The sequence below is a fragment of the Cavia porcellus genome, unplaced genomic scaffold (genome assembly GCF_034190915.1).
Source record: "Cavia porcellus strain 051 isolate PalLab524CR breed Dunkin Hartley unplaced genomic scaffold, mCavPor4.1 scaffold_1, whole genome shotgun sequence".
NCBI classification, from domain to species: domain Eukaryota; kingdom Metazoa; phylum Chordata; class Mammalia; order Rodentia; family Caviidae; genus Cavia; species Cavia porcellus.
In genome coordinates, this window is record NW_026947484.1 from 231,147,601 (window position 1) to 231,164,669 (window position 17,069).

Consider the following 17,069-nt stretch of genomic DNA (forward strand, 5'->3'; position numbering starts at 1 on the left):
GTTTTATATGGTTCCTGGTGGGAAGACACATAGAAGACAAGCAATTATGAGTTATGTCTAAATTATATTTTTATGCGGGATGAAACTATCATAAACATACTAATTTTTCAACTCAGACTCAAAAATTACCTGTTGATTAACCTATTAGGTCTATTAGGACTGAGACCTGGACTCTGCGACGTAAAACAGCTCCTGACTTTTATGAACAGATAAATGTAGGCAACAGTATGGACCTTCTTTACTTCCAATCCCAAATTAGTCATGCACAATTTAGTAGTTTCATCAGGGTGTTAAATTGCCCAGACTGGACTTGACAACCTTGTGATCCTCCTGCCTCAGCCTCCTCCTTCTATCATGCCCAGCTATGAACATTTAAACCTGTAATATTCAGTTTAGGATCTCTTTAAAGAAAAGCATGTGTAAGATCAAAATAACTAACTGGGTCGGGTGGCACACCTGTAATTCCAATATTAGGAGCCTGAGGCCAGCCTTAATAAAACAAAACAAAAAGATCAAAGTAAACAATGGTCACCATCACTTTTTTTTTGGTCTTTTGGAGACTGGGTTTACTATGCAGTTCAGGCTGGCCTGGAACTCAAGAGTGATCCTCCTGCCTCAGCCTCCAGGAATTCTTGGATCACAGGAGTGTACCACCACGCCTGGCTCCATCACTTTTTAAAATTAAAAAAGTACTGCACTCTTCACAGGGAAAATGCATACATCTGTATACCCTTTAATAAATCCCATTATTTTGCAGTGACTTCACTTGTATTTGGTCAATTAACTTTTCCAACCCAAAACAAATTGTTCTTATTAATGTGCCCCCTAAAGTACATTTATGTCTCTATAAAAAATTCCGTCTCACTGGCTTTTTCAAATTTTTCAATTTTTTTCAAGTGGACTGTTTAAAAGGAAGCCGTGGGGGAGCTCCTGTTTGTACCTTCTAGTTAACACAGCAGCATGTGCTTTGTAATTACATATGAACAAACTCATTTTCTTATTCTTCATGCAAAACCGTAACTGTCAGTGTCTAGGACATAAATGATCTCACATAATACTTCCAGATTTTAATTTACTCTGAGTTAACTAATTCACATCTAACTAATTCACTTTCTTATCACAAGGGAAGCTATCAAAGTTATTAAGTACTATATGTGTTCAGCGATGAAAATTATAATGATCACTAGACAGGATCAGTGGAAAATAAGCAGTATTCCACCAATGCAAGACAAAATAGACTTTATTTTGACAGCAAATGCACATAGTGCGGTAGGTAAGGCATGCTAGTAGGAATCTGCATATCAAAGGCTAGTATGAAAATCAGTGGGAATGAATGCTATGTCCTAATGTGTGAAGATTCACTTCATGTTGAAGACAGTTTGTGTCCATTTATTTCAAATGCAATATTATACTATATCTACCTACTCATAAGCCCCAACCAAATGCCCAAAGCAAAAGTCACTTCTAAGAACAAATATATCACTAATACAACTGAGGCAAATTTTCTTTCTATACAAAGACTTAGAAAGTGAGCATGCAAATATTCATTCATTTGAATAATGAGCAAATTTAACTGTCATTTATTCCACCAAAAGCAAATACTAGCATATGTAGAGTAGTTTGGATAAAGAAATATTTACATTTTATTACTTTGCATTATTATAAATTTTGGGCTAAAATAACACCCTGAGTCAAATTTGATCTCTTTCCACTAGAGGTACCAAGTACAGTTTTGATTTCAATAGCCAAACCTCTAAGGGAAGGTCTGGAAAAACAATGTTCATGAGAGAGCTAGTCCTTGGATACAATTCCAGGCTCTACAAACTCGTCAGAAATCAATGCGAAACTGAGGAGGCAAGGCTGAAGTACTCGGAAATGAAGTATTTTTAGATGAACTGCTTCATTTCCCCTCCTTTTAAAGCAGATGCAGATTAAACACACTCTGCATGGATGCACGCAGACATTCTGTTCAACTGTTTTCTAAGTGCAAGACTGTGGCTTAAAAATTCTGCTTTCATTTATATAAAGAGTATCTTATACATAATACTTAGCTTAAGAGATGGAAAGAAACAATTACTATGAAAATTACTCGTCCAATACTGTCCTTTTGTAAGGTGTTTTTAAAAGCAACACAGGACCAAGAACATCCAACTATTATTTTATTTATATTACTATGCTTAAGTTACATGGAAAAAGACAACCAAGCAGTTCTGCCCCATTTCAGAAAGTTTCCAATCAACACCAAGTATGCGGTGACAAGTAACTAGGAATGGTGGTATCTTCAGGTCAAGACTGACAAGGAAGAATGGGCTCTGGGGCTACGGCTCATCTCCAACAAGAATATGGCACGCTGGCCAGCACAAGCCATGCTAACACCGAGCCTTTAGCGCTGGACACAGATTCGGATCTCTTCTCTGAAGCTAGCAAATCAAGTGAAATAACTGGGTTTTAAAAAAATGTTTTAAAACGAAGCCCAAGTAAGTTTAAAAACCATGCTCTTGACATATTCTCCATTCAAAATTTATATAAAACACACTTTCTCACTCTAATAGCCCAGATGTTTTCCTCACGTAGCCCACCATGTAGCTGCAGGTAGACTCTTCTGCCTCACGATGTAAACATAGGGAAAAAGTTAACAGCATCTGCATAATGCTCTCTACACACTGCTGTTGGATGGAAAATACAAAATTAAAAAAGAAAGAAAGGAAGGTTTCATCTTAGATTCTCACAACCTCTTGTTCCACAGTTCATGAATCCGACTCTGATGCGAAGGTGACAGTGTATGTAAGGAGATTTTTGTTTTCAGTGAAGGAGCCCTGGGAAAAGATGGATTGCTCTCTTTCTCTTCAAGAATTATCGGACGGCACGTGCTCTTCGAAGCCCTCGCTCTCCCGAACCAGCGCTCGCTCCAGGATCACGCGGCCTTCCTTGTACCGCTGGCTGTCTTCAGTGGCAAACTCATAGATCCACCCCAGCTTGCTACTGCAGTTCTTGCAGCTCACGTCTCGGACCATGTGGCGGCCAGTGAGCATGACCCGATCCTGGACTTCACTGTACTGCAGGTTAACTACCTAGAAGGCGTCAGAAACAAAATCCCGAAGGAATGTAAGTTATTGGCACCATACTAGGCTTAGTGTAGCAGCAAATTCAGAAAACAGAAGTTAGTACATTTTTTTAAGAGAAAAAAATCAAAATAGAAACAAGGGTAGAAATACAGAATTTCAAAAAAACAGTAAGAAATCACTTGTTGATAAATTACACATTGTTATCTTAGAAATAGTTGCTCAAGTCACAAAATCAAAGCATAAAAAGTGGACAATCAATGACAGCACAAACCATTCTGTTTCATGAACAAAAACTTAGTAGTATGGTTACCTACCTTGCACACTTCAACATACATAGTTATATCCTTTAGAGTACTTCCTTTCCCTTTCACAATCACAGTATCTATTACACATTTTGGATCTTATAACTCAGTTTTTTATTATTTTTTATACTAGAGCCAGTATGATATTTACAAATGTCTCATTATTTCACTTATGAAGATAGTCTCAAGTTGACTGTTTACCCATAAAAGCCTTGACATCATCCTTTTATATAGCCGAATAATATTCCATTGTATAAAAATACATCTTTTTCATCCACTGTACAGCTGATGGGCATTTTATTTCCAATATTTAGCTATTACAACTTGTGCTGCTATAAACATGGGTGCACATATGTTGCTGAGACATGACCTTATCAATTTTTCTGGGAAAATACCCAGGAAAGGAATAGCTGGATTGAATGAAACTTCCAATCCTAGATCTCCATACTGATTTCCACACTGGTTGCACCAGTCTACATTTACATCAACAGTAGAGAAGGGCTCCTTTTTCTCCACAGCCTCGCCAACATTTGCTATCAGTTGATTTCTTGATGGCAGCCATTCTTTCTGGAGATGAAATCTCAATGCTGTTTTAATTTGAATTTCTCTAGTGACCAGTGATGGTGAACATTTCTTCATGTTATTTATTTGTCATTTGTATATTTTCATCTGAGATATGTGGTTCATCTCAGATGCTCATTTTTGGAGAGGGTCTTTGAATTTGCAGGGCTTGATGTTTTTAAATTCTTTGTATGTTCTGGATATAAGTCCTCTGAGGGACTGCTGGCTAAAATTCTTTCCCATCTTGTGGGTTTTCATTTCACTTTGTTGGTGAATTCTTTTGAAATGCAAAAACTTATTAATAAGATGAGATCCCAGGTGTTGATTCTCTGAAGTACTTACCTTGCAGTTTGTGTTTTGTTCATGAATTCTGTGCCTACTCCTATATCTCCAAGATTTCTACCTACCTTGTCTTCTAGTAGATGTATTGTCTCTATTTTAATATTTAGATCTTTGATCCATTTTGACTTTAGTGCATGATGATAGACATGGGTCTCAGAAGTTAATACTTTAATCAAATTTATAATGCCCTTCGAAACAGCTACTTCCTTTTTTTACTTTTTTGAGGAGGGCAGTACTGGGGCTTGAGCATAGACCCTTTATACTAAGCTACAATCCTATCCCTTCATTTTTTAACTTTGAGATAGGGTCTTGCTAATACTAAACTGCCCATGGTGGGCTCAGGGGCTCAAACTTATCCTCCTGCCTCAGCCTCCAGTGCACAAAACTACAGACATAATTACAGGCAGGATTACATCTTGCACCAAGAGAAAGTTTGGTAACCTGCTGGGACAAGTAAACATTTGTAAGTTGCAGGATACAAGACATCTAATGGTATTACGCATACTGTGCTAGCCCAGTCTCACAGATTTATACATCTTAGTTACATTCTGTGTTGTAATGCTGAAATGTAGGTGTGGTCTAATAACTACTCAGTGATGAGTGCAAGTAAGAGTTTTAATGTAAAAGAACCTGCCACAACATGACTATTGCATAAGAATCTGTCAAATTTGTTTCTGGAAATACATTTTGTATTCTAATAGGTTAAGATGAGCTAAGCCTACTACAACTCACACAGTCTCCAAGCTGAGTTCAAGGACAATGAACATAAGAAAGTGGGTTCTGAAACAGCTGTGAAGAATCTCTAATGAGTCTCAATTCTCAATGTCCTCTACACTCTCACTTTTCTGTAAAGGACCAGACAGTACACTTTTGCTCTGAGTGCTTTATATGGTTCTTTGCTGCAACCGTTTGACTCTGGCAGAACAGCAACACCAGACAATACACAAGTCGGTGAGTATGGTTGTGTTTCAACACACTATTTCCAAAAGCAGGCAACAGACCTGCAGAGCTCAACATGGATGTCAACACTGTAATCTCGACTTCTCTGCAGACTGAGCTGGAATAGCGCAAGTTCTACGACAGCTTGAGTAACTTATGAAAGATGGTCTCACAAAAAAAAATAGAGCAGTTCAATGACTACTAGGTGCCATGCCTCGCACTGCAATCAAAACAAGAACAGGGAGCCAGGCTCCTTCCCATGTCATGTCAACTTCTGCTCTGAACCTAAATAAAGATGAAGGGCAGCACATTACCAATTCCGAGAGAAAAAAACGTTCTACATGGACTAGAAAGGAGTGGCCACTGGGAAAGTTCATCTGACCTCCTAGATACTTAGACCAGTTCTGTTCCTTAGTCTAAAAACTTTGCTAGAACACTGTCCTCCAGGAGCTAGAATCACATCAACCAACCTCAAAGCAGAAATTTCAGAGGCAGGTAGACTGAACACACATTTGCAAACCAGGACGTCCTTTTCCTGTTGTTAGACCTTTGTAACAACAATTCATAACAAAAAAGGTCAGCTGGTGAGCATGAATGGGAGGAAGAGAAGCTGGTCACATGGCCTTACTGCTTGTCACCGCGAAGCTCCAACAGCTTAATGCGCTACTGCCCTTGACAGGTCAATCAGTCGCACGCAGCGAAGAGACATTGAGTCTTGCCACCTTGTTCCACAGCCCGCGCTGCAGTCCGTACCAAATTCACACTGCACACTTCCTGCAGATAGGGAAACACCCTTCCCCTCGCCACCTCATTTCTGCAGTGCCAGGAAGTGAACTGTGGCTTCCCTCACGCCAGGCTAGTGCTCTACCACTGTATTCCAGGCCCACCTTTCTCTTTAAAAGACATTTCCTTTTTGTGCTCAATACTGTCTTTTTTTAGCATAATTTGTGGTATGTAATAATTCACTTTGGCGAATTTATTTATCTATATATTCTATCATTTTTATTTCTCCTCTTTTCCCTTCCCCATCTTCAGAAAGTCTACCTCCTTGTCTCTTATCACCTTTGCTTCAATGTTCTTAAAATTACATTATGGGGCCAGGGATATAGCTCAGCAGTACGGCACCTGCCTAGCAAGCACAAAGTCCTGAGTTCAATTCCTGGTACAAAAAAATTTATACTTTGGGTTCCTAAGAGAAAACTATGTGAAATTTAACCATCTGTGTTTGATTTATTGCAGTTAATATGCTCTGAAGATCCATCCACTTTCCTCTAATGACTGAACTTTATCCTCCTTTATGCCTTAGTGCTCCACTGAGTATGTGCATATACATACCATTTTCTTTATCCATTCATCTGCTGATGGGCATGCAGGTCACTTCCTAGATTTAGCTATTTTGAATTGTGCTGCTAGAAATATAAGTATGCATGTATCACTGTACATAATGAGTTTAAATCTTCTGGGACAATACCCAAGAAAAGTGTACCTGGGCCAAATATAATTTGTTTTTAGCTCCTTTGAGGATTCTCCATGCTGATTTTCATAGTAGTGTTAATCCTTTACATTCTCACCTCCATGTAGAAGGTTTTTTTTTTCCATCAGCATTTATCAGGGAGTATTTCTTCATGTACTATTTGCTATTTATACTTCATTTGAGAAGTATCTATTCATTTCAATTGCCCATTTTTAAATGGGTCTTTTGTTTTCTGAGCTTTCAAAATTTTTTTTTTGAGCCTTAAAATCACATGCTAGTAATACTTCATTAAGGTCCCATTGTAAAACAAGCCAGTAATATTCATGTGGACCTCAGCCTCATTCTGAATTTCCCTGGGATTGCCAAACTCTCAGGAGGTATTCTGATACTGTCAAACATATTCACTGAACCAATTTAGTAATGAAACTTTTTCTCACTAACCTTGTTAAAAAGAAACGCTCTACCAGTGGCGCCTGTGAATCGAGTAGAGATGAGTTCTGAGCGGTTGGTCAGGATTGTATCACAGTTTGCACAAGAAAACAGTCGAGTGCCACCAATATGATCAAGGAAAATTCTTCCCATTTTGAAAGCTGAAGTTCTAAGAACCTGGGAACAAACAGAAAAAGGTAAGAAACACACAACAACACAACCTTCATCAGCACTTGCTTGGCGACAGGCATCCTAGAGACCTGGCCTGCTGTGTTCTGTAGCTCTCAGTGAGGAGAAGCTGCTGACCCTGAACCTCGGAGCCAAAGTTCAGGCACCAAGCAAACAGGCACATGCCAAACACAGGGCGAACACAGCAGAAGCAGAGAGTCAAGGACAGAAACAAGGAATGGGATCACCTCTCTTCTGGTTGTGCCGGGGAGTGGGGGGGAGGAAGGAACGTGGAAAGGAACAGAAGGAGGAAAGGAATGGTTATACAGCACTGACTGGCAGAGGTGCGAGGAGAAGTCTGGCACAGGTACTAACTACACTTCTGAGTATATGGAATCTGAGAAAAGACCTGTGGGGTACAAGTGGGACAATCAGATGAGCAGAAAAAAGACAATTTAAAACCAGTACGAGGGGCGTCACATTTGAGAGAATGAGGTAAGTGGGTTTATATCCACTAGGTGCACCTACAGGGAGACAGCACTAATTTTATTAAGCTTGAGTCTTCAGAGCATTATATAAGGTACTTATTTTCAAAAGTATCACAACTTGGAAGGGCTGGTGTGGTGGCACATTTCATAATTTCAGCACTTAGAAGGCTGAGGCAGGAGAATCACTGTAAGTTTGAGGCCAGCCTGAACTAGATAGTGAGAGCTCCATCTCAAAAAAAAAAAAAAACCCAACCAACCAAACAAACAAAAAACAAACGTGGAAAAACACACAGACTATCCAAAGCAAGTCTAAAAGGTTAATGGAGCAAGGTTCCACGGCTGTGAAGTTACAGAAAACTAGCTGAAATGTAATTCTACCCAACTGTAGTTGCAAGTTCCTCCATTCCCTTCCACCTCCCACCATGAAGGGGACGCTCGAGATGGAGTCTAGGCCTGGCACAAGGCTAAGGCAGAAGGAACAGAAAAGGAAGAGAGGCGCTTCCCGTTCTTCACATCTTACAGGTACAGTAAACCACAGACTCACAGACTGTATGGCTCAGGCCTGCAACTCTAGCACTCTGGAAGACCGAGGCAGGAGATAAACTCCAGACCAGCCTGGGCAACTTAGACATAAAACCCTATCTCGGTTTTTTTGTTTGTTTGTTTGTTTGTTTTAAGGGAGGGGAATCACAGAGGTGCCAAAACAGCACATAGTTTTGAAGCAAACTTTTCAAACTAGGAAACTTACCCTTCAGTATTTCAAAAGTTAGAATCAAAGACATAGCTCTTTAAAATAACTGCAATTAATTCTTTTAAATGTATTGTAAAAAAATCTAGATGTATTCAACAACACAGCTGTTATTTTTTAACAAGTATTTCTGGGCATAGTTACCAGCTATAGTGTTTAACAGTATACATCTTTAAAAGGACATTCACAGCTGACACTGGAAAAAAATTTCAGAATGTGTAATCTGTAATAAGAATCTGTAATCATCTTAAGTTTGGGGGACCAGCATTACAAATTAACAACGCCATTCATTTTTAAATCTATGACTTCCCCAGCTACTAGGCAGCCCCTTGACATCAGAAGTGTTACTATAAACATTATTTTAACTCCCCTTAAACATTATGATGGAGAAGTTTAAAAAGGAGTAAAAAAATGGCAAATACAATTATCAACTTGCAGTCAGCAAAAAGAAATCCAGCACATTAACAGCCACATTAAGTAAATCCTAATCTAAATATAGACAATGTATGATCTTAACTTTCTGATTATATTTCTGTAAAATAACTAAAGGTAATACTGTCTGTCTTCATGGCCTTTGACATTACTCTTTCTAGATGGTCAAAGATGTCTTCATCACATATAAAGAAAGGTGTCAGACATTAGGAGGCCTGTGAACTGAACTCATTTAGAAGGCTAGGGATACAGAACTGAGCCAACACCAGATGTGGGTCCATACACTTGTAATCCCAGCATTCCAGAGGCTGGGACAGGAGGACTGCAGAGTTTGAGGCCACAGTGGACTACACAGTGAGTTCAAGGCGGGCTTCAACTACACAGTGGGACTCTGTCTCAAAAATAAACAAACAAACAAATAAATAAATAAATAAATAAGTGAGCCCAACATTTTATCTGGGCCACATAAGTTTCTATTCTTAATTTTTCCAACGGTTAGCCGATAAAATCTGGGTTAAAAGCTAGGGCTTTAACATCTCTTTAACAGTAAAGCGATCCAGCAACATGTGCCATGTTCACAGTAATCTCTGAAGGCAACAAGAAACTACAGCTGAGCAGCAACAACCCTGCCCCTACCTTCCAGATCGCTGCTGTTTGCTCCTTCTCCATTCTCATTCACACAGTTACTGCACCTGTTTGGTCCCTGAACCAATATTTGGATTTACGGCTCAATATAAATAAAGCCTTTAAAAAACTTATGAGCAATTGATATGGCCATGATTCTTAACACTGATCATTAACAGAAAGAAATCAATAGCAAGGGTTTAAATCTCAGCTCTTCAGGTATACTGTAATTTATTTCAGCAGTAACAGTTCAGTAGTAACCAGACGCTGCTGCACTGTGGCAGGGACGATGCACTTGTCTCTGGAGTTCGATCATGGAAAATTCAGAACCAACTCTGTACCTTCAACCTATCCTTCCATCACTGACTCAAAGTTATATTATGGCTATGACTATTGGGTACTAGGGTAAACCTTTCAGATGGCTTCTTTTCCCTGCTTCAAATTCTATTTTTTTTACTCTTTATCAAAGTATTTTATTTACAGGATTCTAATATATGATTCATTACCCAGACCAAAAATATCTGGGCATAATTTTATGTTACATTGTTTCCAGTTATAGTTGCCATTTATAGAGTACTCTATATTTATTTAAAACTGTAAAATGTAGCTTTTTGTTTGCCAAAAAAGATAAGCTGAAATGCCATGGAATCCAGCTGAAGCAACTAAGTATGATTTGCTGTCAGAGGTGTTTAGGAAACAGAAAAACCTCTGCCTGGTCATTGAGTTTCAGACCATAAATCTTGACAACCTAGAACTTTTAATTTCTATTCTACGAGGAGATTCTGGTAAAGAAATTACATCTTAGGATCTCTAAGAGAAAAAAGGTATTTCTTTCAGGAATCCATAGCAGGGGAAATATATATATTTCTCACTTAGGAATTCATAAAGAGGCTCTAGAAACACATTACTTAACAAACTTACAAATGATGCATTATGTAATTTCCTAGATTGTTTGCAGGTCAATAAAACAATTTCCTAAAAAGCCTACTGGTTTTTATGTATACACTAACAAATGAAATATGGTATTCTGCTTTTAGCCTGACTCATTTCTAAGTCTTTTCCTTAAAAAACAACGGGGGAGGGTGGAGAGAATAAGCACACTGAGGCTTGTGGACCAAGCCTAGCTCAGCACCTGTTTACCTGCCCACAAAGCTCAAAATGCAGTGCATACTTACAAATGGTTGAAAAATAAACATCAAAGAAGATTATCTTAACACCCTCGAACAGTATATGAAATCTGCATCTCAGAGGCGAGGAAGCTCTTTAGGAACACAGCCCCACTCACTGGTTTACACTCAGCTGCTTTCTCCCTACAACGGCTGAGTCTGTGTAGCTGCTACACAAACATATCCAACAAATTCAAATGCTCACTATCTCACCCCTCACAAGAATTAATCCTCATGAATGTAATCATTATATATTACAGACATATATTAACTAAAAATAAAATTTGAAAAAAAAATAAAAAGAAAGTATTGTCCCGCTTAAAAACACTCATTTTTTTTTTTTCCTCTTTGAAATAAAATGGATTTGGAAGAAAGAAAAACACATTTAAACTGGTTCTGGTGGCATGACTGTAACCCCAGCACTCAGGAGGCTGAGGCAGGCAAGGAACGCCACAAGTTCGAAGCCAGCCTAAGCTAGGCCGCAGTGAGTTCAAGGCCAGCCTGAACTGCACGAGGGAGACACAGCCTCAACACAACAACAACAAAAACATCCACTTAGAAAGCAATCTTAAGAAAAACTGCAACCTACTCAGCAGTTAGAAGTTTACAGACAGATCAACAGGAGTATCAAGATTAGTTTAATGCCTACTTCCCTTTTTTCAAGGATTAATATTAGACAAAAATTCTTAACTTTCTGTCACCAGCTCATTGGCAAAGGTCAACATCAAAGGTCAGGTATATAAAGATTCTACAAATAAACAACATACAGTTATCAGTGTAACAGGTGGACCTCCTCCTCTCCACTACCTCCAAGGACTTCAGAGTAGCCTAGATACTTAACTCTGCAATCAGACTTCCTGGGTTCAAGTCTCAGTTCTCCCCCCAACTAGCGCTAAATTTTGGACAAATGATCCTCTCCTTCATCTGTGAAATAAGGACAGCAATATGTATCTTGGGGTAATGATACTCAAACAGAAATATTATGTTCTGAGAGCAGTGCCTGGCACACAATGAATGCTAAATGAAGATCAGTAAAACTACTTGCCTTCTTCAATACACCCCATCCCAACTTCCCCTATCACTGATGAGAAAAGCAAAGCTCATAAAGCATATAAAATAGTAACAATTAACTGGCTTCACCTTTTGTTAATTACAGCAATGTTAAGTAACTAGGTTACATAAAATACAAGCGGAAAGAAAGCCAGAAACCTTCCAAAGCATCTCAAATTCTTAGTGTCACAGTTCTGGGTCTTAAAATAGGTACTTGCCCTCTCTATAATTAATAATCCAATTTGGTTTCAACCCTGGCAACTCCTATTAGCCAATCAAGACACCACTTCCCAGCTCTAAAAATAGTACCAGGAAAGACAATAGATATTCACTGGCATCTCTTGGGACCATCTGATGGAAAAATATATCCAGTTCACTGATAAAGACTTTTCCTTAGTAAAGGAATTATCCTCTCAGGGAATTTCAACCAACAATACTCTCCAAAGAGCTCCCCCCGACAGCCAAGGGGGGCTTTCCACTGCACCCAGAAGGGAGGATGTAGGCAAAGCTAGTAGAGGCTGCAGCAGGGAATTTAATAAGCAGGAGGCCAGTGGGGAAAGGGTTAAAGAAATGTGCCCACCCCTAGCCCTTCCAGAGGTAGTTTTGTTTTTCAAAGGTTCTTAAAACTGGTGGAGCTCAATCTAGAATTTTTATCTAGTTTTCAGTTGTCTCCTTTAAAAGGAACAAAAATTAAAGACGTCTAACTGCATTGGGTTAATTACTACAGTAAAATTTGTTGCTATTTCAATTTCATCAACCATTTTCAAAGTGGTTTGTAACTAAATTCTATTGGAAAGTTACACTGGGCAATAAAGGTTAATCTGTAATTTTCCAATTTTTGGAAAAATATTTACCAAGCCAGAGCTTTAGAGCACCAGAAAGCCATGTCATCCTCCTACAAAACCAGATAAATTCGCTTTGCTGTGTCAAATGACATCCTGTTTGTGAGACCCAGGCCTCATTTGACAGTAATTTTTGTCTTTTTGTCCTTCCCCCAAAATACTTGGTTAAACACTACTAACTTGACTATATTCTGCATTATTAAATCATCATCAGACAAGACCAGTCACATTACTCAGCAAGTCATGAGTCAGCGAACAATCAGAGTTGGTAATCTCCCCCCAAAACTCTTGGCAAGACAAACTGATGATCTCTTTGTTTGTTGTGATGCAATTCTAAAAGCTTCTAATTTAATGAACTGGAGTAAAATTCAACTGTTGGATTTCCTGATTTAGGTGTCGTTCCTAAACTAAACTCACATTACAGGATTACCAAGGAGAACTAGAACAATTTATACAGCTACTAAAGTGCTATCAAACCTGAAAGGTTACTCTGGGCACAAAAATTCTTAAGACTATCTTCAAATCTCATGATTGAATTTTGGACTGGCTTCATGTTTCAGTGTTTTTGAAAACAGCAGCAAGTGGGTTTTTTGGTTTTTGTGTGCTAAAGATCAAGCCCAAGCCCTCAAAGGCAAGCAATCTACCACTGAGCAACATCTCCAGCTTAAGCTACAAGTTTAATTTCTTCTTTTCATAGAATTTTTTTTCCTTCTACTTAAATGGAGAACAGAAAAAAGCAAATAAGTCTAGAAAAAAAATGCTCAAGGGTTAAACGGGATGACATAATTTTGAAAAACTGCATACATTATTTTCTTTCTTTTTTGTACTGGGAATTGAACTCATGACCTTGTGCTTGCCACCCAGGCATTTGTGCCTCTGAGCTATGTCCCCGGCGCCAAAACCACATACATTTTACTAACCTGGTTTACAAAGTTACTGTTAAAATCCAATCAGTTTCCCTGTTCAAATTAAGTGCATTTCATCAGGTTTTCCTAGAGCAAAGGTTGCTAGAGATTTTGAAATGTCTGTATTGGACACACTGGATCAGATAAGTATGTTAAAAAGGCAGAGTTCCTCCCAGAGCGTGGATGTTCTACTTGATGTTTCAGTATGAAAATGGATGTATACAGAAAATACTTTGTGGGCCAAATTCCACAAGCTACCCCTTCTTGCTCCGGGTTTTTCCTATACTTCTATGTGTCCACCAATAGTTCAAAGACTCTTCATTTTCTGGGTCTCATCAACATCAGACCACTTCAGAATGCTTCCTACTTCATCTTCCTCCTTTCTCACTGCAGTTTTTGAATGCTTATAAACTCATTTCACAACTGACATTGAACTCTGTTATTACTCCATTTCACTTAGGACTCTACTAATGTGTAAACTTCCAGTGAATTTTTTTTTTTTTTGGTAATTTCCTTCTTACTTTCTAAGTACAAGTACACAATAAACTTTGTAAGACTAGAATTCACCAAAGCTAGGTATGGTGGTGTAGGCCTGTAACCCCAGCACTGGGGAGGCTGAAGCAGGAGGATCGCTGTGACTTTGAGGTCAGCCTGCATACACACAGTGAGACCCCGACTCAAAAAAGAATGAATCCACCAAGGCACTCACACCTGGCACAAATATGTACCCTGCAAACACTGCCTTTTGCCTCCGTGGTTGGAATGCAAACTATAACCCTGTGTATGTGGCTATACAAAGTTAACTAGTACATATCCTATTACCCCACTTATACCAGTAAATCTACTACTTTTCCAAAAACACAAGGTTAGCCCAAGGTTACTTCAGATTTCCCATCAGTCAAGGAGACCTAGAATAAAAATCATCAAATTACCAACAGGACTCTGTAAATACAAAAAGTTTAAAAATAAATGAGCTGCACACCTTCCCGTGACTCTACAAAAGGAGATTAGTCGGTGTCAGGCTTAAACAGATCTTTGTAGTATTTCACTTTTCCACACCCGCTGGTCATAATACTCCTTTGTTCCACCTACCAGCACACAAGTGCAGAATAAAAGGGGTGCAAGGGTACTCTTAGCTTCCCACTCGCGAGGGGAACGCACGACCCTGGCTCCGCTGGCAGCTGCAGCAGGGAACCCGGGAGGCCCCACAGAGCATCCGGCCCAGCTGATCGCAGTCACGTGACTCCCGCCGGCCAATCGTAAGGCCTGAGACAGCGAGCGCGGCGGCGGCGGGGCCTTCCCGGCACAACAAACACGGGCAGAACAGCTGGGCGGGCGCGAGCTCCCGGGGCCCGCACGTCCCGCAGCTCGGCAGCTGCCCCACGGCAAGGCGTCAGTCGGGCAGGGGTGAGGGACGCTCGCCCCGCGGGACTGCACGCTGATGTGGTCCCTCCCCCCGCGCGGGCAGAGTCCCTGGGTGCGGACGAGGGGCGCTTCCCCGGCTTCACCCCCACCCCAGCAACTCGGCGCCGAGCCCGGATCGCAGTCGGGCCAGGCGGGGACGGCCGCGGCGCAGGCCTGCAGGCCCTCCCCGAGCGGAGCCCGGGCGCGCCCCCCACGCTGCGATGGTCTCGGCGGCCTGGGGGAGCTGGGGGCGGGGCAGGGGAAGGGGCCGCTCGGCAAACCGTCGGGGAGGGCGCCGTGGCCTCCGTGTGGGGCGCGGATCCAGGCGCGGGGACCAAGGCGCCGGCTGTTGTGGTCGCAGCGGGGGCGGGCCCTCAGTGGCTGCCGGGCCAGGACCTCACAAAGAGAAGCGGCGCGGCCTTTCTAAGACAGTCTCCCTCGGAGACTCGCCCTAAGGGTCGGGGGCGGCAGCGCTGGAACCCCGCGGGACCGCTGAGGGAAGAGGCACTTCCTGCCTGGGCCCCCGCCCCGGGCCGCTCTCCCAGGGCTTCGAAGCAGCCCGGCCCAGACGGCTCCTCAGCCCCCACCGGCCCCTGTGGTCGTCCCCCCACCACACTCACCCTGAGCGGCGGGGAGATACCTGCTGCCTGCAGCTCCTTGTTCCACAGCTGGGACGAAGCCCCTAAGCCACCAGACTCCAGTTTAGTCAGGCCCTGGCCTTGGCCCCGCCTTTCTCTGGTTAGACCTCTGCGTCAATCACCCGGCGTGGCTCCGCCCCTCTTACAGTCGGGTCTCCCGGTTGGCTCAGAAAGCCCTTCACTTTCAAGCCCCGCCCCTCTCCCTGGCACCCTGCCCCTTCCGCAGGGCCCCGCCCCTCCTCCAGCTCACCCTCCCCCACCCTCACTCTTCTCTGCTCGGCCGCCCACCCCTCCCAGAAGCCTCAGACCTGTGGCCAGCTTGCAGAAGTTTGCCACGCCCCTGACCCAGCACCTCGAGCCGTGCAGCCAATCAAAGAGGCTGGCTCTGCCCCCTCTCCCGAGGCGACCAATGCGGTAAGCTTGAGGATCCACCCCCTCCCAGCTGAGAGCACACAACACAGTGTCCACGTGAGTCAGCTTCTTAAAGGAGACCACTCAGCCTTGCTAATTGCAGCAGCTGGGACTCATTGAGCGTCATCAGCGTCACCAGGTGGCAGCTGAGGCCTAGCTTCCTGCTGTCCAATAAGGCCCAGTGATGACAAATGAAAACAACAGCCTGTTTTCTAGACAAACAGGTACCTAGGTGGTTAAAATGCACTGTGTCATTTCTTCAGAGCACGTCCCCTGGTCACCCTTTAGGGCTGTTTTATAAAGGCCAAATCCTTTGCGTAAGAGTCCATAGGAACGCCTGAAAAACATCTGTGAAAAGGATTTTTCAGGTGTACTCAACTTTTTATTTAAATGTCCTGCGTTTTCTCTTGGTAGTGGAAGTGATTCTCACACTGAGAAAAAATCATCAGCCAGGAATGTTGGCATAGGCCAGTAATCCTAGACATCTCAGAGGGTGAGGCAGGAGGATTGCAAGTCCAGTCCCAGCCTGAGTAATTTATTGAGCCTTGTCTCAAAATTTAATAAAGGGCTGCTGGCGAAGCCCAGTGCAGTAGTAGTGGGGCTTAACCCGCAGAAGTGGGAAAGACATAAGAAAATTCGATGTTCACTACCATGGAGATTTTCTGCCCTATAAATCTGAAATTTGTTTGTCAAAGGAATAACTGTTCCCTTAAACCCTACCAATGCTTAAAATGAAAGGTTTTGTTTCCCACACCATTCGAATTTCCCAGGCAATTACATTTCCACTGGCTGATTTTCAAAGATAACACAAAAATATGATATTTATTTCTTGTGAAAAATATAAACTAGCACTTAGGGTTAATTTGCAAGTTCACTGCAGGATAGAGGTTTTTCGGGGAATCCTAGCAGGTGACTCCCCATCAACCCTGATTGACATTGTGTTTGACACACATGTTCTCTTCACAGTTCAGGCTGGTCTGAGCTCACTGGTAGCCCAGCTGGCCTCAAACTCACACTGATTCTCCTGCCTCAGCCTCCCAAGTGCTGGGATTACAGGCATGGGCCACCAGATGGCCTTAAT

The 17,069-nt window shown here is 41.8% G+C and overlaps 1 protein-coding gene across 4 annotated transcripts; it reads right to left on the minus strand.

Annotated features, from left to right (window-relative positions):
• Nucleotides 1–1,222: 1,222 nt before the first annotated feature.
• Ypel5 (yippee like 5) lies at nucleotides 1,223–15,730 on the minus strand. 4 transcript variants are annotated; one of them, XM_003473007.5, is made up of 3 exons: nucleotides 15,560–15,730; nucleotides 7,125–7,289; nucleotides 1,223–3,071 (listed from the first exon to the last, which is right to left on the minus strand). In XM_003473007.5, the coding sequence occupies exons 2-3, from the start codon at nucleotides 7,263–7,265 to the stop codon at nucleotides 2,847–2,849; spliced, it is 366 nt and encodes a 121-aa protein (XP_003473055.1). In that variant the 5' UTR covers nucleotides 7,266–7,289; nucleotides 15,560–15,730; the 3' UTR covers nucleotides 1,223–2,846. The 4 variants fall into 4 exon arrangements, with proteins under 4 accessions (XP_003473055.1, XP_013011453.1, XP_005005103.1 ...); XM_013155999.3 differs by having other exon boundaries at nucleotides 15,580–15,725; XM_005005046.4 differs by lacking the exon at nucleotides 15,560–15,730 and adding an exon at nucleotides 14,628–14,792.
• Nucleotides 15,731–17,069: the final 1,339 nt, after the last annotated feature.

Coding starts and splice junctions, on each gene's coding strand:
- Ypel5 (XM_003473007.5), bottom strand. CDS start 7,265: ATGGGAAGAATTTTCCTTGATCATATTGGTGGCACTCGACTGTTTTCT. Junction 3,072..7,124: donor GAGCGTTTCTTTTTAACAAG/GTTAGTGAGAAA, acceptor GACGCCTTCTAG/GTAGTTAACCTGCAGTACAG.